Genomic DNA, 21,944 nt, shown 5'->3' with positions numbered 1-21,944 from the left:
AGTGAATGGAACAAAGGGGTGCTCTTACGAAGAAAGGCTTAAGTTTTGCAAATTACAGTGTCTGGAGACTAGGCACCAGCGAGGTGATCTGATAGAGGTGTATAAAGCCTTGAATGGTTTGAGCATGCTCAATGCTGATAGGATTCTTCCTCTCGCTCAGAATAATCACCTGAGAGGGCATAAATTCAAATTGAGGAAAGACAGATGTAGGATAGACGTGCAGAAATTTGCCTTTAGCCAGCAGGTGGGTGGTTGGTTGGTGGAACAGACTTCCATCCCTTGTCGTGGAAGTTGATAGCCTAAATAAGTTTAAGGCTCAGCTGGACAGTATTTTGAATGAACAAAGGGGTGAAGTGGAATGGTTTCTTTTTTTTTTTTTTTTTTTGGCTGATGCTGCATAAGCTTGCTTTCTTGCATCAAATGCCTCTACTAATGCTAATGCTAATCATAGGCTTCTGTGTCACGTGTTAATTTGTATGTATCCCATGCATTTTTCTTCTCTGTCATATGTCTCATTAGTTCATCTGACATCAATTTAGGCCTAAACCTTGAACAAAATTTCTTAGTTGGTATGGAAAGCCTAGTAGCTTACAAGATAAGTTCTTTGAATGCTTCCCATTTTGAATTTGCTGTTGGTAACATCATCAGTTGGTCCCACTGTTTAGAATTTAAATACTGTCTCAGTCCATCGTAGTTGCCTTTACGAAAGCAATAATCCTTCCCTTTACCCCTAATGGTAGTTACCTCTTTGAGTAAATCCCACTTCAGCACACTGTGATCATTGCCACCTAGTGGTTCATTTATCTGCAGATTCTTAATGCATGAAGAATCACTACTGATAATCAAATCAAGAGTATTACTCCCTCTAGTTGCCTCCTGAACATGCTGATGTAGAAAACAATCATCCAATAAATCCACAAAAGCCTTTCTAGTGTGTGAGTGACCAGAACCCAAATTCCAGTCAATATCTGGGAAATTAAAATCTCCCATTATAAGACTCTCTGATTTACTGGCCCACTCTATTTCCCTGTACAGTTTCTTATTCTACTCATCAGAGTCATTAGGCCTATAGCACACTATTACTATCAATTTTGATCTCCCAATGCTTATGTCACACCAAACTGACTCGACACTGCACTGTCCAGTGATGTCGATTGGCTTCACTTCCTTGGATTTTATGTGTTTCTTAACTAATAGCATAACCCCTTCTCCCTTCCTATCCTGTCCATCCTTTCTGTAGACGTTGTACTCCCCAAATTCCAGTTCTGCATTCCTTATATCTGTGTGACACCATATCTCTAATATTCCAACAATATCTGCCTTTGATGTTTTGAGCAATACCTCAAATTCATCAAATTTATTTATTAAACTCCTAGCATTTGTGTACACGCAAGTATACATGCACCTCTTTCTATTCTTAGCTATCCTAACACAACTCATGTGTTTAGTTGTACTGCAATGACTCCCAGCAGTCTCTGAAATATCCTGCATCTTGTTTTTGAGGCTTGTGCTCATTCCAATAGAAGCAGTGCAAGAATCTCTTTCACCTCTGCCAGTGGCTACTGTTAATCTATTAGTCTTTGTCTCCCCCCAAGCTAGCAGTTTTCCGACCCACCTAACACTCCCTTGATAGCATTAGCAAATATTCTCGCACCCTTTTTATTTAAGTGTATACTATCCCTGTAGAAGCAGTCTCTCCTGTTAACAGGTACAGTCCAGGCTGAAAAAAAATTCTACCCCTTGAGCCTTGCACAATCTTTCCAGGGCCGAATTGATCGACAGGGCTCTCATCATATACTCCCTCCTATCATGTCTGGGCAGAATTGCAGACACTTTCAAATTCAACCCTAATTCACGGCTTTTTTTCAACAGTGACCTGTACTTGTTAAGTAATTCTGCAGCTCTCTTACTCTTGATATCATTAGTGCCAACGTGCACAACTGTATCACCTTTTGTGCCCTTAAAAGATGATATCCACTCTACGACGTCATCAACCTTTGCCCCTGTAACACACCCTTAGTCTCATTTTTTCTTTCCCAGTGCTTATGTCACACCAAACCGACTCAACAGTGCACTGTCCACCCATGTCAACTGGATGCATTTCCTTATATTTTATGTGCTTCCTAACTAACAGCATAACCCCTCCTCCCTTCCTATACATATTGTACTCCCCATATTCCAATTCTGCACTGTTTATATATGTGTGACACCATGTCTCTGATATCCCAACAATATCCGTCTTTGATGTCCTAACCAACACTTCTATTCCAGGTAAAATAAAGGAGTCACTGGTTAAAGATGCATTGCAGGATCATCTAGACAAGACTGCAGCAATAATTCAGACAAAGCATTGGTTTGTTAAGGGAAAGTCTTGTCTGACAAATTTGATTGGATACTATGATGTGGTTACAAAGGAACTGGATCCAAAAAAATAATTTTCGTATCATATCCTTGGGTTTCAGGAAAGCTTTTGACACTGTTAACATTATTGTACAAATTGGAGCAGAATTCTATTAAGAGTAAGTTGCTGCAATGAATAAAAGCGTGATTGAGTGGGGAAAGACAGAGTGGTAATCAATGGATGCTGCTCTTCATGGACTAATGTTATTAGTGGAGTCCCACAGGCTTCGGTGTTGGGCCCATTGTTGTTTTGTATATTAATTAATGATATTGATGAAGGTATATCACGCTTAATGTCAAAGTTGATGATGATAAGAAGGTTGGCAGGATTGTTGTTGTTGTTGTTTGTTTGGTTTTTAGGAGCATTAGCAACTAAGGCCATATTGCTCCGGGATATGCGGTGGTCATTCCCTGACCTTTCTGCATCCTCTGTATTTGGTGGTCACGGGCTCGAACCCCGGTCTAATCAAGAAGCGTGTGCTACGCACTGCTGCTCCTGCCCACCTGGCTACGGAGGCGCCGCAGGATTGTTAATGACAGTAATGGCAGTGTGCTACTGCAACAGGATCTAGAAAATTTGGCTAGATGGGCTGAGAAGTGGCAACTGAAGTTTAACACTGACAAATGCAAAGTACTGTATATCACTAGAAGTAACCCCAGAAGAACATACAAACTTTGTGATACTACACATAGTGGTAGAAAATGAAAAAAAATCTGGGAATAATTGTGCAGTCATGTATGAATTTTCTGAGCAATACAGACAGGCTTTCAGAGCAGGTCATCAGGTTTTGTCAATGATATATGGGAATTTTGCTGGCAGGGAAAAGGAAGTGATTATCCCTTTGTATAAAGCAATGGTCAGGCCACACCTTGAGTACTGCATACAGGTCTAGAGGCCTCATTGTATGAAGGATGTACATTTTCTTGAGTGTGTACAGAGAAGGACAACAAGATTGGTGAGGGGAATGAAGGGGTCCTCTTACCAAGAAAGGTTTAAGTTCTGTGAATTGCAGCGGCTGGAAACTAGGCACCTGCAAGGTGATCTGATTGAGGTGTATAAGGCCTTGAATGGGTTGAGTATGCTGAATTCTGATGGGATTCTTCTGCTTGCTCAGATTACAAACCTAAGGGTTTGTAATATGATTGAGGAAAGACAGCTGTAGAATAGATGTGCAGAAATTTGCCTTTAGCCAGCAGGTGGCTAATTGCTGGAACAAACGTCCATCTGTCGTTGTGGAAGTTGATAGCTTAAATAAGTTCAAGGAGGAATTGGACAAACTTTTAGAGGGAATGGTTGTGTGAATTTTTTTTATTTTTATTTTTTTGACTGATGCTACATAAGCTCATATGCTTGCTTACTTGCATCGCATGCCTTTACAACTAATACTTCAAATTCATCAAATTTATTTACTATACTCCGAGCTTTGGTGTACATGCAAGTATACATGCACCTATTCTTATTTTCCTTAACACAGCCCATGTATTTACTTGTTCCATGATGACTCCAATCAGTCCCTGAAATCCCCAGCATCTTGCTTTCCAGGCTGCTGCCCAATCTAATAGGAGCAATGCAAAAATCACTGTCACCTCTGGCTGCAGCTACTGTTAAAATCTTTTTTGTGGATCAGAGATGTACTGTTGAATTATTATTATGTGACCTCTGTTGGTCCAACTGGATAGACATTAAGACATCTTCAGTTTGTCGGGTCATCCCTTGAATCTAAAGATGCTCTCATAATTATGCTAAATCATGTTCTTTAATTTGCTAAAAGTTTGTTTACTTCTTTTGCTGCTTCTTTTAATACAGCTGAAGAAATTCCATCAGCCCCAAAAGCTTTATTTATGTCCAGCTTACTTTCAGTTATTATAAAAATATTTAATAACTAGTTAAATTCAGGTACACTTCTGGATAACTATCCCTTAAAATTTTACATGTGAATGTAGGTAAAAATATTTATACTTTTTCAGCAACTTGTATGTGATACCCAATACTTATGACATTGAAAACCAGTGGGAAACATTTCTTCAGCTCTGTTTCCCATTTCTAGGAAACAGCTGAAGAACTTTGTAGATTTAGTTCACTTCCACAATTAATAATGATGCTAAAGTTCTGGCAGAGTCATTCAAATAATAAGCTATTACAAATAAAACAGGATCTCAGGCAATGGAAGTCAAGTTTTTGTGTGAACTGGCAAGTAGACATTCTAACAAGAATACATATCAGACACACTCGGCTCATGCATTTGTACCTACTTCCAAAAGACAATCCTTCAAAATGTCCACATTGCTACTCCCAACTTGCTGTCAAACATTTCCTTGTAAAATGGTGCAACAAGCAGCCTTCCATCTTCTTGTTCAATAGCAGAATTCTCTGACTCTCTAGCAAATAATTGGTGACCATTCTAACACTGATAATCATTTCTTTTCTGAAACTAGTAGAACACTTCAACTACATATAGTACGGCTTTTGGTTAAGGAATTTTGATTTACATAATTTCAACAGTTATGTAGTTCATTAAATTTTTATTTGCATAATACCAACAGTGATGTAGTTTATTAAATTTTTATTTGGGTAGTACCAAAAGTTATTTATTATTAAATTTGTATTTGCATAATACCAACAATTCTGAAAGTTGCTGTTCTGCAATATGGTTGAAATTGCTATTATGCCAAGATAATCCTCAAGCAAACAAAAATCGATGTGTTCTTTCATTGGCTCAAAAAAGTAACTGAAATTGGAATCTGTATCTAATTAGTAAGGAAGCTAGTTCATGATTTTCCAGCATGTAAGTTGCCAATGTAGTTGTCATCAAATTCACTTTAGTAGTTGTGTACAGTCATGCAGCAGAATGACTTCCTTTCAAAGTCTTCTAGCCGTTTTTTTGCAGATTACTGAATGCACATCATTGAGAAGCAAGTTGCAGCAATTCTGAATAGTAACTGTTATATCAGAAAGCAGAAAATCTACAAAAATCAATTCTTCTAGATCCCAAAAGATACTTGTCATGGTGTTGTGAGCTCAAAGGTGTATCTTGAATGTTTTGGGTGGTGGGTATCCTTTTCAGCAGCATTCCTTACTGGACAAAATATTCTTCTGCCGCAAAGTGTTTATTTCTTTTGCTCCTGGAAATGTAAAAATTTCCAGGAGCAAAAATTGATTTGCAGTTACGCAATTAACTCTCAAGTTACACAGTTTGTTCAAAGAGGGATGTATGGAGCCTTGCTATGACTTGCATTCTTTTGTAGTGAATCAGACTGGCTGTAGTGAGATATCTGTGGAAATAATTTCACTCTCCTATTTTGTTGTTTTCTGGTTTCTGTGGTTGCATATAAAAACATGGTGAAATACCTTTGGACAATATGAAATGCGATTAAGTTTTAGGGATTGTTGTCATAGCAGGTAATGTGACTACTAGCAGACGGGCTACTAACACAAAGATTTGCTTATTCAGAGTTTACCTATGATACAGTTGGGTACATTTTAGAAGTTATAATCTCTTATATATCTAGATATGCTTTAACTAATTGAAAAATTCATTCAGGTTTGCATCACTTTCTATTATGTGATTTAATGATATTATAGAGCGGTTATCATCATTTAAGGACAAAAAGGATGATATTTTTGTAAACATTGGCACTAATGATACTAAGAATAGGTGATCTGAGGATTAACTTAATAGGTAACTTAAAAGCCATGAGTTAGAATTAAAATTTAAAGTGTCAGGAATTTTGTCCAGATGTGATAGAAGGAAGTACATAATAGCCTTATTAATCAATTCAGCCCTGGAAAGATTGTCCAAGCCTCCGTAATAGAATTTTTCTCATCATGGTCTGTACTTGCTGAACAAGAGTGGCTGCTTTTATAGGGATAGGATACACTTCAACAGAAAGTGTGCAAGAATATTTTCTGATGCTATTGAGGCAGTGTTAGGTGGGTAATAAACTGTTTGGTGGGGGATATACAGACTAATAGTTCAACAGCCAAGCAGAAGTGAATTTGATTCTTGCAGTGTTTGTATTGGGACATAGAAGTCTATAGAGCCCAGCAGGCCTTGTGAAGTATTACAAGGCCTGATGGGAGTCCTCTTCTAGCAAAAAAAAAAAATATCGCTTGTTAGGAATACTAAGAGTAAAAACAGGTACACACACTGTCCATACACTAATGCTAGGAGCATAGTGTACGAGAGAGTATGTCCAGTACACTACGCACACTGGTACTCCACTAATAACATTAGTCCATGAAGAGCATTGTCCATTGATTACCACTCTGTCTTCTCCTACTCAACCATAACTTTATCCATAGTAGCAACTGGCCCTTAATGCCACACTGTGCAATTTGTACAGTTGCCTTCCATGTGCAATGGAATCAAAAGCTTTCCTAAAATCAAAGTATACATTTTCAAAATTACTGTATTTTGAAATAGCAGTTCCTTTGTGACCATATCATAGTATCCAATCAAATCAATCAATCAATCTTCCCCTTAACAGACTAAGCTGTGTCTGAACTATAACTGCAGTCTTCTTTATATGATCCTGAGGTGCTTCTTTAACCAGTGACTCCATTATATTCTCCAGAACAGAAGTTAAACTAACAGGTCTATAATTACTCATGTGTCACCCTTTGATCCCTCTTTGTGAATTAGGAATACATTAGCACATCTCCAGTCCATGGGAAATCCCTCCAAGGATGTTGACATAATCATGGCAAAGGGTTTGCTTACTTCCTTTAATATAACTGGATAGATCCCATCCACCCCAGGAGTCTTTTCTTATGTTTAATTTCAACAATTTCTCGTCCACTTTCCTCTCAGTTATTACAAAATCCTTTAGGTCCCTGGTACAGTTTGATAAACTTCTGGCATTCTCCTCCCTTAATAACTCCTCACATGTGAATGTAGATGCAAAATACTCATTTACTTTGTAAGCTAACTAAGCAGAATCATCAACAGTCAAACAATCGATATCAAGTGGACCAATCTGATTCGTCCAATCCCTTACCCTCTCTGGTTGCCTCTTGAACATGCTGCTGCTGCTGCTGCTGCAGCAAACAATCATCCAAAAAATCCACAAAAAATCTTGCTAGTGTGCAAGTCTTTGCTGTTCCTCTTTGCATCAATTGCAAAGGTTTCTTGTAATCTGCCTTTGTTTGCCTAACCTCCTTTGTGACTTGATTACAGACTAGCTTATATCTACCATAGCCTTCTGTGTCTCCTGATAATTTATATGCATCACATGCAGTTTTCTTCTCTGCCAGGAGTCTCATCAGTTTATCTGTTGAGACTTGAGGCAGAGAAGAAAAGAATCCATTTAGGCTTAAACCTCAAACAGTATTTCTTACTTGGTATGAAAAGACTAGTATCTCCCAAGATTCATTTCTTGAATGCTTACAATTCAGAATTTGCTGTTGGTAACATCATCAGTTGGTCCCACTGTATAGAATTTAAAAACTGGCTGAGACTACTATAGTCACCTTTACGAAAGCAAAAACCCTTCACTTTACCCTTGATAGTAGTTTACATCTTTAAGTAAATCCCACATCAGTACACTGTGGTCACTGGTACCTAGTGGTTCCTTTATCTGTAAATTCTTAATATACAAATGATCACTGCTGATAACCAGGTTAAAAGTATTACCCTCTCTGGTTGCCTCTCGAACATGCTGCTGCAGCAAACAATCGTCCAATAAATCCACAAAAAAATCTTGCTAGTGTACAAGTGATCAACCCACAAGTTCCAGTCTATATCTGGGAAGTTAAAATTCCCCATTATAAGATAATCCCATTTACTGGCCCACTATTTCTCCGTACAGTTGTTTGTTGTACTCATCAGTCATTAGGCCTATAACACACTCCTACTCTCAATTTTGGTTTCCAAATGTTTATATCACACCAATCTGACTAAACACATCACTGCCCACCCATGTCAACTACATGCACTTCCTTAGACTGTTTCTTAACTAATAGCATGACCACTCCTCCCTTTCTATCCTTTCTGTACCCATTGTACTCCCCACGTTACAATTCTGCATTCCTTATATCTGTGTGATATCACATCTCTGATATCCCAATAATATCTGCCTTTGATGTCTTGACCAGCACTTCAAATTCCTGAAATTTATTAACTGTACTTTTAGTATTCTTCAATTAACTGCACTTTTAGCTTGCAAGTATACATGCCCCTGTTCCTACTCTTAGTTACCCTAACACAGCCCATGCATTTACTTGTTCCACGATGACTCCCAGCAGTCCTGGAAATCCCCGGCACCTTGCTTTATAGGCTGCTGCTCATTCTAGTAGAAGCAGTGCAAGAATCTCTTTCGCCTCTGCCTGCAACCACTGTTATGATATTAGCCTGTGAATTCCCACAAGCTAGCTATTTTCCGACTCACCTAACACTGCCTTGATAGCATCAGCAAATATTCTTGCACCCTTTCTATTTAAATGTATCAAACTGAACCCTAACTCGTGACCTCTATGGAAGACTATTGTACAAATTGGAGCAGAATGGTATTAAGGGTAAGTTGCTACAATGGATAAAAGGATGGTTAAGTGCGAGAAGACAGAGGGTGGTAATCAATGGGAGCTGCTCTTCTTGGACTAATGTTATTAGTGGAGTCCCACAGGGTTCGGTGTTGGGTCCACTGTTGTTTTGTATATTTATCAATGATATTGATGAAGGTATATCAGGCTTAGTGTCGAAGTTTGCAGATGATACAAAGGTTGGCAGGGTTGTTAATGACAGTAATGGCAGTGTGCTACTGCAACAGGATCTAGATAATTTGGGCAGATGGGCTAAGAAGTGGCAACTGAAGTTTAACCTTGACAAATGCAAAGTACTGCATATAGGTAGAAGTAACCCCAGAGAAACGTACCAACTGTGTGGTACTACACTTAAGGTGGTAGAAAATGAAAAAGACCTGGGAGTAATTGTGCAGGCAGATATGAAGTTTTCTGAGCAATGCAGACAGGCTGCCAGGGCAGGTCATGGGGTTTTGTCAATGATATATAGGAACTTTGCTAGCAGGGAAAAGGAGGTGATTATCCCTCTGTATAAGGCAATTGTCATGCCACGCCTTGAGTACTGCGTACAGGTCTGGAAGCCTCATTTTAGGAAGGATGTAGATTTACTTGACCGTGTACAGAGAAGGGCAACACGATTGGTGAGGGGAATGTAGGGATCCTCTTATCAAGAGAGGCTTAAGTTCTGCAAATTGCAGTGGCTGGAGACTAGGCACCTGCGCAGTGATCTGATTGAGGTGTATAAGGCCTTGAATGGGTGGTCAGCACGCTGATTCTGATGGGATCCTTCCACTTGTTCAGATTACGAACCTAAGGGGGCATAAATTCAAATTAAGAAAGGACAGATGTAGAACAGATGTGCGGAAATTTGCCTTTAGCCAGCGGGTGGTTATTTTTTTATTTTATTATTATTTTTTTTTTTGGGTTCAAGAGTAGCCTGTGCAGCCACAGCTATTTTGTAGCTCCTGGAGAAGAGAAGTTTTTTCTGATTTATTTTCTGTTTTATTAGCTTAAATTGCCATATTTACTTATTTTCTAGAGTAGTTTTATATTCATAGTTACGATACTTAGTTTAAAATTTAGTGGGACCAACTGATGATGTTACCAACAGCAAATTCAAAATGGATAGCATTCAAGGAAGTAATCTTGGAAGCTACCAGGCTTTATATACCAACCAAGAAACATTGTTCAAGGTTCAGGCCTAAATGGTTGTCAGATGAACTAATGAGACATATGGCAGAGAAGAAAAATGCATGGGATACATACAAATTAATGGGTGACATGGAAGCCTATGATAGATATAAGTTGGTCTGTAACCAAGTCACAAAGGAGATTAGGCAGGCAAAGGCAGATTATGGGAAATCCTTGGCAAAGGATGCAAAGACAAACAGAAAAGAGTTCTTTACCTATTTAAACTCAAGAAGGAAAGAGATGAATCAGATTGGTCCACTGGATGTTGATGGTTCAACAGTTGAGGAGCCTGCTCAGGTGGCTAACAATCTAAACGAGTATTTTGCATCTACATTCACACGTGAGGAGTTATTCAGGAAGGGGAATGTCGTAGGTGAAGTAAATATTGGCAGTGAGCTAGATGATTTTCTAATAACTGAGAGGAAAGTGGAGGAGAAATTGTTGAGGATAAACATAAAAAAGGAACCCGTGGTGGATGGGATCTATCCAGTTATATTAAAGGAGGCAGCAAAGTAAGTAAGCAAACCACTGGCCATAATTATGAGAGCTTCTTTGGACTCAGGGGAGGTACCCATAGACTGGAGATGTGCAAATGTAACCCCAATTCACAAAGGAGGATCAAAGGCTGACACAAGTAATTATAGACCTGTTAGTTTAACTTCGGTTCCAGGAAAATTAATGGAGGCACTGGTTAAAGAAGCACTGCAGGATCATCTGGACAAGAATTCATTTATAGCTCAGACATCACATGGTTTCGTTAAGGGCAGGTTTTGTCTGACCAATTTGATTGGATACTATGATGTAGTCACAAAAGAACTGGATGCAGGGAATAACTTTGATATTATATATTTGGATCTTAGAAAGGCTTTTGATACTGTTGCACATGGAAGACTGCTGCACAAATTGGAGCAGTGTGGCATTGGAGGCAAATTGCTGCTATGGATAAAGGGATGGTTGAGTGGCAGAAGACAGAGAGTGGTAATCAATGGACACTGCTCAACGTGGACTAATGTTATTAGTGGAGTTCCTCAGGGTTCAGTGTTGGGTCCATTGTTGTTTTCTGTATTTATAAATGATATAGATGATGGTATATCAAGCTTAATGTCCAAGTTTGCAGACGATACAAAGGTCGGCAGGGTTGTTAAGGACACTACTGATGCTATGCTGCTGCAACAGGATCTGGAAAGGTTGAGCAGATGGGCTGAGAGGTGGCAAATGAAGTTTAACATTGACAAATGTAAAGTACTACATATGGGAAACAGTAACCCCAGATCAACGTATCAACTCTGTGGTACTACACTGACAGTGGTAGAGAATGAAAAGGACCTGGGGGTAATTGTGCAGGCAGATATGAAGTTCTCTGAGCAGTGGAGACGAGCTGCAAGAGTAGCTCATGGTGTCTTGTCAATGATATACAGGAATTTTTCTAGCAGGGACAGGGATGTGATTATTCCCTTGTATAAGGCACTGGTCAGGCCACACCATGAGTACTGTATACAGGTCTGGAGGCCTCATTTCAAGAAGGATGTAGAGCTGCTGGAAAGAGTACAGAGAAGGGCAACAAGATTAGTGAATAGAACAAAGGGTTGCTCTTACGAAGAAAGGCTTAAGTTTTGCAAATTACAGAGTCTGGAGACTAGCCATCGGCGAGGTGATCTGATAGAGGTGTATAAGGCTTTGAATGGCTTGAGCATGCTCAATGCCGATGGGATTCTTCCTCTTGCTCAGAATAATCACCTGAGAGGCCATAAATTCAAATTGAGGAAGGACGGATGTCGGATAGATGTGCAGAAATTTGCCTTTAGCCAGTGGGCAGTTGGTTTGTGGAATAGACTTCCATCACTTGTTGTTGAAGTTGATAGCCTAAACAAATTTAAGGCTTAGCTGGACAGGTATTTCGAACGAACGGAGGGGTGAAACGGGAGTAGTGGTTGTGCTTTTTTTTTTTTTTTTTTTTTTTGGCTGATGCTGAATAAGCTTGCTTTCTTGCATCATATGCCTCTACTAATGCTAATTGCTGGAACAAACTTCCATCTGTTGTTGTGGAAGTTGATAGGTTGAATAAATTTATGGAGGAACTGGACAGGCATTTGGAGGTAATGGTGTGATTTTTTTTTTTTTTTTTTTTTTTTTGGCTGATGCTGCATAAGCTCATACATTTGCTTTCTTGCATCACATGCCACTACTACTACTACCTCTTTTCAACATTGACCTGTACTTGTTAAGTAAGTTCACAGATCTCCCACACTTAGTCATTAGTGCCAATGTGTATCAATATCACCTTTTGTGCCCTTAAAAGATATCAGCTCTATGTCATCAACTTTTGCCCCTGGCAGACATACCCTGGTGCTGTTTCACTTATCCTTTTAGCACAATTGAGACACCGACAATAACTAGCTCCTGTGGGATCAGCGTATTCTGTCCTGAAGATTGCCATCGTATTGCTTGATGCACAAGAGTGTGCTCTAGCGTTGAGTTGGGCAGCTGAGAGTTTGATGGGCTGCCATTTTAATTCCTTTGAGGGCATCTACTCTGCTCTTCAAATTCTCATAATCGCCCATCAGAAAGCTGAGTTTCCATCTAATTTCTTGATGCTCTCTGCAGCTAGAACACACACAAAGACATCTTCCATGACTATATCATGTCTTGTTCCAGAAAGTTCCACAAACATTTCACAAGTAGCACATTTTTGGTTCCCAAACTGTTAGCCCTATGATGTCATCTAGCTGTGGATGATGATGATCAGGTCTAAAATATTTTGTTACTCCTCATACCTTCGTAACATGCTGATAAACAAACAATCATCTAGTTTATTTTAAAATTTCTTCTCCATTGTAAGGTTCCTTTCCACTTGCTATAATCAATAAAGAGCAAATCAAAATCACCCATAATAAAAGAGGTTCATATTTACTTGCCTATTCCATCTGCATATAGAGGCACTTTTCTTATTAATAAATGCAATCTTAATACATGAATAATCACTGCTGCTAATCAGATCAAGAGTATTACTATCTTTGGTTGCCTCTTGAACATGCTGCTATAGAAAACAATTATCCAGTAAAGCCACAAAATCCTTGATAGTGTGCAAATGATCAATCCACAAGTTCCAGTCAATATCTGGGAGGTTAAAATCTCCCATTATAAGAAATTCTGATTTACTGGCCCACTATATTTCTTTGTATAGTTGTCCACTGTACTCATCAGAGTCATTATGCCCACAATACACTCCATCCTCATTTTTGCTTTCCCGGTGCTTATGTCAGACCAAACTGACTCAATGTTGCACTGACCACCCATGTCAGCTGGATGCACTTCCTTATATTTTATGTGTTTTTTAGCTAACAGCATAACCCTTCCTCCCTTCCTATCCTGTCTGTACACATTTTACTCCCCAAATCCCAATTCTGCATTCTTTACACCTGTCATGTTGAATAGACAACTTGCATAGTCAAGACCTGCTAATATTCATAAAATCAGACAAATGCTAACTTTTTGTGATTTTCTCTTGTAGAAGATCTGTGTTCTCATTTCGAATTTAGAATAAATGGTGTGAATTTAACCAAATACTTGATAATGGCCTACATTATCCTATTTAGTTAAAATGAAAGGAGGCAGTTCCCTATGAAGATGGTATAAACGAAAAGCCCCCATCAAGCTTCAGGAATTCATCTCCCTTTATACTTTTAATTATTTCCCCATGCATGGATTTAGGATCAAAGCTTGCTTTTATTTCTTCGTCCTCTTACTGAGTTTATTACATTTCAATACTATTCTAATTACATCATAACCAGATGTAGCCATTCCTGAATAAATCTCAGCTAAGAGAATTTCTGACAAAATTTAATATTCCAAAAATACTTCTTAATAGCCTACACTATCCTATTTGGTTAAATTCACACCATTTATTCTAAATTCAAAATGAGTACACAGATCCTCTACAAGAGAAAATCACAATAAGTTAGCATTTGTCCGATTTTATGAAAATTAGCAGGTCTCAACTACACAAGTTGTGTGTCCAACGTGTCTAATTAAGTTTCGAGACTTTAGGATTTCCATAATTTTTTGCACTATGTCTTTAATATCTGTGTAACACCACATCTCTGATATCCCAACAATATCTGCCTTTGAGGTCTTGACTAGCACTTCAAATTCATCAAATTTATTTACTATACTCCTAGCATTGGTGTACATGCAAGTATACATGCACCTTTTCTTACTCTTAGTTACCTTAACACAGCCCATGTATTTACTTGTTTCATGATGACTCCCAGCAGTCCTTGAAATCCCCAGCAACTTGCTTTGAAGGCTGCTGCTCATTCCATGTTGGTAACATCATGAAGTATTGCTTTTAATAGGAGCACTGTGGTTCAAGCATCCCCACCCCACCATCATTATTACATCTTTATAAGCATGCAGTTGTGCTGTGCTCCAATTTAGTTAGGTATAAAGAGGTTTTTGAGAATGTTGGGGTAAAGTTTCCATGCTGAACATTCATCAGTTAAATTACAATGCTATTATGTGCTTTTTGTCTCAAAACATATTTAAGATGAACAACTTATTCATATTTCAAGGAAGAAAATAAATATATCATTTAAAATATAGTGGCTTCCAAGTTACAGGAATTTACTCTTCTGTTCAGGGACCAGAATTTTTGAGTGCATCGCCAGGCAGGTCACTAGAGACTTGAAAATCTGAACAGTGTTCAATTTTATTTGTCTCTAGGCTAAATCTTGCCATTTCAGTGACTCAATTTCATGAAATAATGAACAAGTTTTAATTTAAGATCAGTGCACTCTTTACATCAGTAACAAAGAAAAACATAAGACAAGGTAATTCCCATTTAAGTCATCATATCCTGTGACAAAGCATTTGAAGGGAACCTTGCAGCAACGTTTTCAGCACCATTAGAAAAGGTGAGAATTTAACTTAAAAATAATACAGATATTACTTATTAAAAATCTAATTGTTCATTTTTAGCTTAACATGTACAATGTTTTATTTAAATAGGTCATTCTGTTCACAGAACATGGCTATTTAAAGTGTTTATAGCATAATTCTGACACACAAAGTGGAATTTTGATTTTTTTTAAGAAAAGCTGCTGTATAAGTTTTGTTTCCTCATTTCATTTTGGCAATAGCAATAATAACAATTAAACCCAATTAGCAAATTAATATATGATATAACTGGGAAGTTACAATAAATTAGTGACAGTTTCTTCACACAGTGCTATATCTTGTAAAAAAATGTCTGTAAACTGGGTTCAAAATGCATTGGTTTGTCTGCTTTTGATGATTAAAAACATTCTGTAGTTTAAAAAATCTTTACTGCATTTACCTGGTGCTAATTCAATACTTTGTGAAAACTAAAAAGTTCTTGCCATCACTAATCAGAAGTTAAAGAAAAAGAAGGAAAGAAGGCTACAATCACCTTTGGTAGAGCTACAGTCACAACAACGATCATTGCCAGGCAACCGTTGTACGTGTCGAATTATGCTCTGTTGCAATTCAAGAAGGCTCTGATTTAATTTATCACCACCTATTTGTCCTGAGTCATCAAATGCCTTCCTAAGTGCTCCCTCTTTACAGTTTACTAACACTGACATCCAACTGCAAAACATAATTGAAAATATATCACTGAATAATGGTAATCAAAACTAATATCTTAAAACTTAATAGTTAACAATACAGTAAACCATTGCAAATCCAGTTACAGTTAATCAGATTTGGGATAATCCAGATTGAAATATGGAAAATTCTGTTTGTAGTTGAGTACTCTGAAAGACACACAGGATTTACGAAAGCAGATAAGTCACTCTGACTATGCACTGATTGATTGCCCAGAAAGAGACAGAACATACATTTCATTGTTTTGTGTGTTCTTCATTATCGTTGTTGACTGAGTCGGATGGATGTTATTGCTTATATCGCTTCATTTGCGTACTTCTCCATATGTGTATATGTACATAAGTTAACATATTTTATATAATTATGGGTCCTAAAGAATTGAAAAAAGCGGAATAAAAAGAGAAAACATTACTTTAACTATCATTAACAAGTTCAAAGTGATAGAACAACTTCAAAATGGTGTTCCTGGAAAAAAAACTGCTGAAGTACTGGCCAACAGACTGTGTCAGATATTGAAAAAACAAAAAGAATCTATAAAGGCATTTGCTTTAAAATTCAATGTGGGGAGTGATAAAAGGAGCATATCAAATAGACAGATATTTTAAAAAAGCCAAAACAAGTGTTGCTGGAAGAAGCTGTATTGAAATGGTATTCAGAGCAATGATTAAGTGACATTGCCATGCGACGCCAACACCACCTGATAAATGTATAGAAACACAATACATTTATCAATCTATCAATGGATAAATGTATTCTCTTTTTATAGTTTTCAAATAAAGGCTCTACAGTGATTTTTTTTTTTTTTTTTTTTATTTATTTTCATCAGCACTACCTATATCATTAAATTTTCCGTTTATTTGTGTTCAAAGTTTTTTTTTTGTCTTTGAGGGCTATCTTTTACTTCACTAATCCAGATTATTGCTTAATCCAGATGACTTCTTCCCCCAATTAATCAGGAATTGTGAGGGTTTACTGTATTTATATTTAATCTATAACAACAATAAATACCATAAAACACATATTACCGAATTAGAAAGCCAACATGTGTTAAATTACAATGCCATAATATTCTTTATGCCTAAAAATATTTTATTTAAGATGAATTATTTATGCTAATGGAGGCATGTGATGCAAGAAAGCAAGCATATAAGCTTATGTAAGATCAGCCAAAAAAAAAAAAACAATTTAACACATCCATTCCCTCTAAAAGTTTGTCCAGTTTCTCCTTGAATTTCTTTAAGCTATCAACTTCCACAATGACAGATGAAGTTTGTTCCAACAATTAACTACCCACTGGACATTTAGGCAAATTTCTGGAGGATTTATTCGACAACTGTCTTTCCTCATTTTGAATTTATGCCCCCTCAGGTTTGTAATCTAAACAAGCGAAAGAATCCCATCAGAATTCAGCATGCTCAACCCATTCAAGAGTTTTTATACACAGTATAAATCAATCAGTTCACCTTACAGGTGCCTAGTCTACAGCCACTGCAATTCGCAGAACTTAATAACCCTTTCTTGGTAAGAGGACCCCATTCGTTCCCCTCACTGATCTTGTTGCCCTTCTCTGTACACGCTCAAGCAACTCTACATCCTTCCTAAAATGAGGCCGCCAGACCTGTATGCAGTACTGAAGGCATGGCCTGACCATTGCCTTATACAAAGAGATTGTAAGATCCAATCTTACAACGTCAGAAAGAAATAATAAATTTTGGAAAAATTTTGAAATTTATTATATATATTAAACAGACAGGGTTAAGCAAATTTCTATTGCGTTTCCACAGTTGTTTGTTTCAGTTAGAGAGCAGATTAGCATTGTCAATAGGGGCAGTTTTGACTAAAACTGAACAATAGGAGCATCAGTTGGAGACCGTCCTGTTTACCTGCAAATATAACATACACGGCACACAGAGAATGGCCACAGAGATACGTTTGGAATGAAAAGGGCGCAGTCTCTAAATTACTACTTAAAAAAACTATAGGTGCAAGCAAATGCGTAGTATGATAAAGATGAAGGGAAAATAAGAGTTAAAAATTGACTGCAGAGGAAAACGCCCTGCCAGAAATTGTCGGTACACCAGATGGGGAGAATTAGCTATGACTCTAGTAATGGAAGACACTAAGTTTTGGTAGTTACAAAGTGTTGCAGTTGAAAACTGACTTTGTGATGCCACTGAAAACTGAAGGGTGGCTAGATTGTGCAAAGAGAGTAGCAAAAAGGATTAAAAGATTATAAGAGAGTAGCTATTTAGAAAAGTAACTGATGGAGGCAGCTCCATATACAACCGGGTATTTCTGCAGAAAGATGGCTCGGCCATATAGAAAGTTCCCTAGACAAAGAGGACAGACTTTAGCGAATAAAAATAAAGATGAAAAAAGAGAAATTAATAGTGATTGGTCAAGAAAAGGGGGAAGAGGGATGAACAAAAAGGAGAAACAAGAGTGTGAGAGGAATGAGCCAGAAATTTTAGAAAAAACTGGTCTTGGAGATGTGTGGGGGAGATTTTTTTTTTTTTAACAGAGATATTGGAAAATGGCAGTAAGAACCAGGCCAGCACAGTTCAGTGGGTATTAATAAAGGTAAAGTGAGGGGGAAAAAATAAGAAAGAAAAAGATATGAGAAGTGAAGATAGTTGCAGGAAAGCCTAAATGAATGGCCAGACCAGTGTCCTAGAAGCAAAACCCTTGTATTGTGGAGAGAACCAACAAAGAATGCAGTCCAAAGATGTAAGCCTAGTGGACCAGTAGGCCAGACCAAGGAAGTCGATCGCTTGAAGGAGAACAGAAGTCAGGTATCCTATTGAAGCAGTGGAAAGGAAAGGAAAGAGAAAGGCAGAGAAAGTAAGTCAGTCTTGAAATTTTGATTATGTTAACTGATGGAAAATAAATAGGACCGTTAGACAATGAATAGGTTGAGCTGAATACTTTATTTTAAAGGATAAGGGGAACAGTGAGAGAGAGTGAGTTTCCCATCTGTTGTAGAAGCATATGTAAAAGAATGTACTAGATGTTATTGTTATTAACAAATAGTCAGTGCTCAGAGGGAACAACCAGTTTGTTAATAAACCACTGAAGGGTCAGGGAAGGTCACATGCCAAAGATGGAATATAATGTAATTATATATATATATATATATATATATATGTGTGTGTGTGTGTGTGTGTGTGTGTAAATATATGTTAGGTTGTAAGACTCTTTAGAAAGTGAGTCAAAGATAAGTAAAAGGAGAGAGAGGGATAAGTTCCCACTATTGGTTTGTTGTAAAGCACTTTATTATATAAAAAAAAAGGGTTGATTAAGAAAGGGAATAACAAAAATACTCTTTTTTTTCTTATGTATGGGGAAGAATGGATAAAAGAAAGTGGAAATGATGAATATATGTGTATGTGAGGGCAGGGATTGTACGAGAGGTTATCCATAGGTATTGCTATATATGCTGATTAACTTGGTAATTTTATTATTTTGCTCATGTGCTTAACAGCATTATAAATTCCTAGAAGGGAAAGAGGTATATGTGAATTTAGTAATGTTGTAAAGTAGAAGAAGGCTATGGATAATTGTATATTTGTGATTTCTAGGCAAAATGATATATCTCTTTTGGGGATTACCCTGACTTCTAATCTCTCTTGGCACAAACACATTACAAATATTGCTTCCTCTGCATCTAAAAAACTTGGTTTTCTCTTTCGCTCTCGCCATCACTTTTCTTCCAAAACAGCTGCTCACTCTCTATAAATCGCAAATCTGCCCTGCCATGGAATATTGTTCCCACATCTGGGGTGGTGCCCCCAAAACCTCTCTTAGGCTTCTTGATTCCATTCAGAAGAGGGCAGTTAGGTTAATTAATGATTCATCTCTAACAGAGTCTCTCCACTCGCTTTCTCATAGATGTACTGTTTCTGCTGCATGCCTCTTCTACAGATACTTCCATGGGCACTGTTTCCTCTGAATTGGCTTCTATAATTCCCGCTCTCTCTTTCAAAACAGTCCGAACACGTGCCGCCACCAGCCAACATCCATTTACTGTCCAACTTCAAACCCATAGAACCAACTTTTCATCTTCCTTGTTTATTCATTCAACTGTCGTTTTCTGGAACAACCTTCCTTCATACATATTTCCTGAAAATTACAATCTACAGAAGTTCAAGTCCAATGTCAACAAATATCTTCTTTCATCTTATCAACCTCCAACCCAAGCATGGTACTAAGTACTATAGGTTCTAATACCTCTCGTGTTTGGGGTTCACATAAAAAAAAAAAAAAAAAAAAAAAGAGATTTTAAGCCAGAGAAGATCAAAGAGAGGAGATTCCAAATTGCAAAGTCTCTGACAGGGAATATCAGAATGGACATATGCACATGTACCACCTTTGAGGCGAAAGGAATCATACAATGAATAATTTGGGCATCTGAGACGAGCAGTAGTTGAATCAGCCGATAACTGAGATTCTTTCAGAAAAAGTACATGGGGTTTGGCACAGACTGCAAGTGGAAATGGACATCGTTGAGATTAGAATTGGAACCACATATATTTGTGAAATGAATTAGGAAGTGCTTGGGAGGTTTAGATCTTTTCGCAGATAAGCTTGCTCTATTAGTTTGACAATTCATGGTGTATTTAATAGTAAGAAAAAGTGTGTGGGACATGCTGTATGAAGTAATGAAATTTTTGGATATGGCGTACACATGGTAAGAATATACCCAGATCCTTGACATAACGTGGCCTCGACAATGCTCCCCGCATACACACTACTCAGACTCCCTCCAGTCACTATCTGGCAGAGTAGAGGTAGCAAGATTATACATTAGCTGATCTGGAAGCCTCCTAGAGAGTTACCAATAGGTTCGGTCCGGTATAGTAGCTAGTGGCTGGCCTGCGAACACCGTTTTAGAGGTCTGGATTTATTTTAGAAACCTCTACTGGAGAGAAAAATGCTATATGAAATTGAGCAGTCCATAGCAGTGATTCCCAAATGGTGTGCCATGACCCTTTTTAAGTGTGATGTGGGATTAGGAAAAACTCCATATGGTAATCATCCTTCATTCCTTTTTCTTATATAATGAATATATACTAGGAATTTCAGCTTTCCATCCAAAATTCTTCTTAAATACTGAATTTTGATTTAAATAGAAGTCGTCCATTCAGTGTTAATTCTGGATCTGGTAAAAGATTTCTTCTTTAAGAAGAGAATGTTGGTGCACATTATTTTCAGTATTGAGATACTAAAACTATTTTGGGTTCATTCATTAATGTGATTAATTGCTATCTATAGTTGCCATTTTATGGGTCTCATATTACAAGATTAAAAAAAAAATGATCAGAATCACAAGCACAAAGTGTTCTGGACACTGTAAGAAGCAATTCGAAGGCAAATTTATCCATTTCGATCACAACAAGTGCAGTGAATATAACTGATCTTTGTTGAAAAGACAGAGAGAAAAGGGTCTGCATTTATTTTAGAAACCTCTACTGGAGAGAAAAATGCTATATGAAATTGAGCAGTCCATAGCAGTGATTCCCAAATGGTGTGCCATGAACCTTTTTAAGTGTGATGTGGGATTAGGAAAAACTCCATTTAGTTTAATGGAAATCACTATTTGGGTGTGCCATGAATATGCACCTTTTAATTCAAGTGTGACTTGAGTGACAAAAGATTGGGAACCACTGGTCTACAGAGACCACATTTGGACAGCTCCTGCAAGACTCTGAATCTCCATATTGTGCCATAAACTTTGTCAATGTCACAGAAGACTGATGGTTGAGTTGACACTGTGATCTTATGAAAATCTCTTATATAAGTAGAAAGTTCAGCTTTTGTTTCCTTGTGATCTGCTATTAAAAAAACTTGAGAACAAAGAAGTTGCAGAATCTTTACTTGTTTAAAGCATCAGATATGATGGCTTGGTAACTACCATATGATATTTCAATAGAGCAATCTTCTTCTTCTTAATTTGGAGATTGCTTTATTGGAATAGAGCAATCTTCAAATTAACAGATGGCCAGTGGACACCCACATGGCCAACTGAGGATTGACAAACTAGGTCTCAAAAAAACTGCCAGCCAACATTATCTCCAATGGCTCATTAGACGAATCCACAGCTATCCAATATTTCAATTAATATGCATGTAGGAGAGTACAAATTCACATATGTATGTATCAGTATATAAAATTAACTTCATTTGTTATTGATAATTTGTGTTAGTTTCATTAT

The 21,944-nt window shown here is 37.5% G+C and overlaps 1 protein-coding gene across 3 annotated transcripts in view; it reads right to left on the bottom strand.

Moving 5' to 3' along the window:
* The window catches only part of Asap (ArfGAP domain of ASAP), a 673,774-nt gene that overhangs the window by 430,795 nt on the left and 221,035 nt on the right, over positions 1–21,944 (bottom strand). For all 3 annotated transcript variants that reach the window (XM_090375988.1, XM_090375990.1, XM_090375989.1), the window contains exon 15: positions 15,537–15,715. In XM_090375988.1, the coding sequence (XP_090232114.1) occupies positions 15,537–15,715 (179 nt within the window). The remainder of the gene's footprint in view (positions 1–15,536; positions 15,716–21,944) is intronic.

Source organism: Mastigoproctus giganteus, chromosome 6 (assembly GCF_048544385.1).
Source record: "Mastigoproctus giganteus isolate SK-2022 chromosome 6, ASM4854438v1, whole genome shotgun sequence".
Lineage (NCBI taxonomy): Eukaryota > Metazoa > Arthropoda > Arachnida > Uropygi > Thelyphonidae > Mastigoproctus > Mastigoproctus giganteus.
Note: the sequence above shows the minus strand (reverse complement) of the source record. Positions and strands in the feature narration are given on the sequence as shown.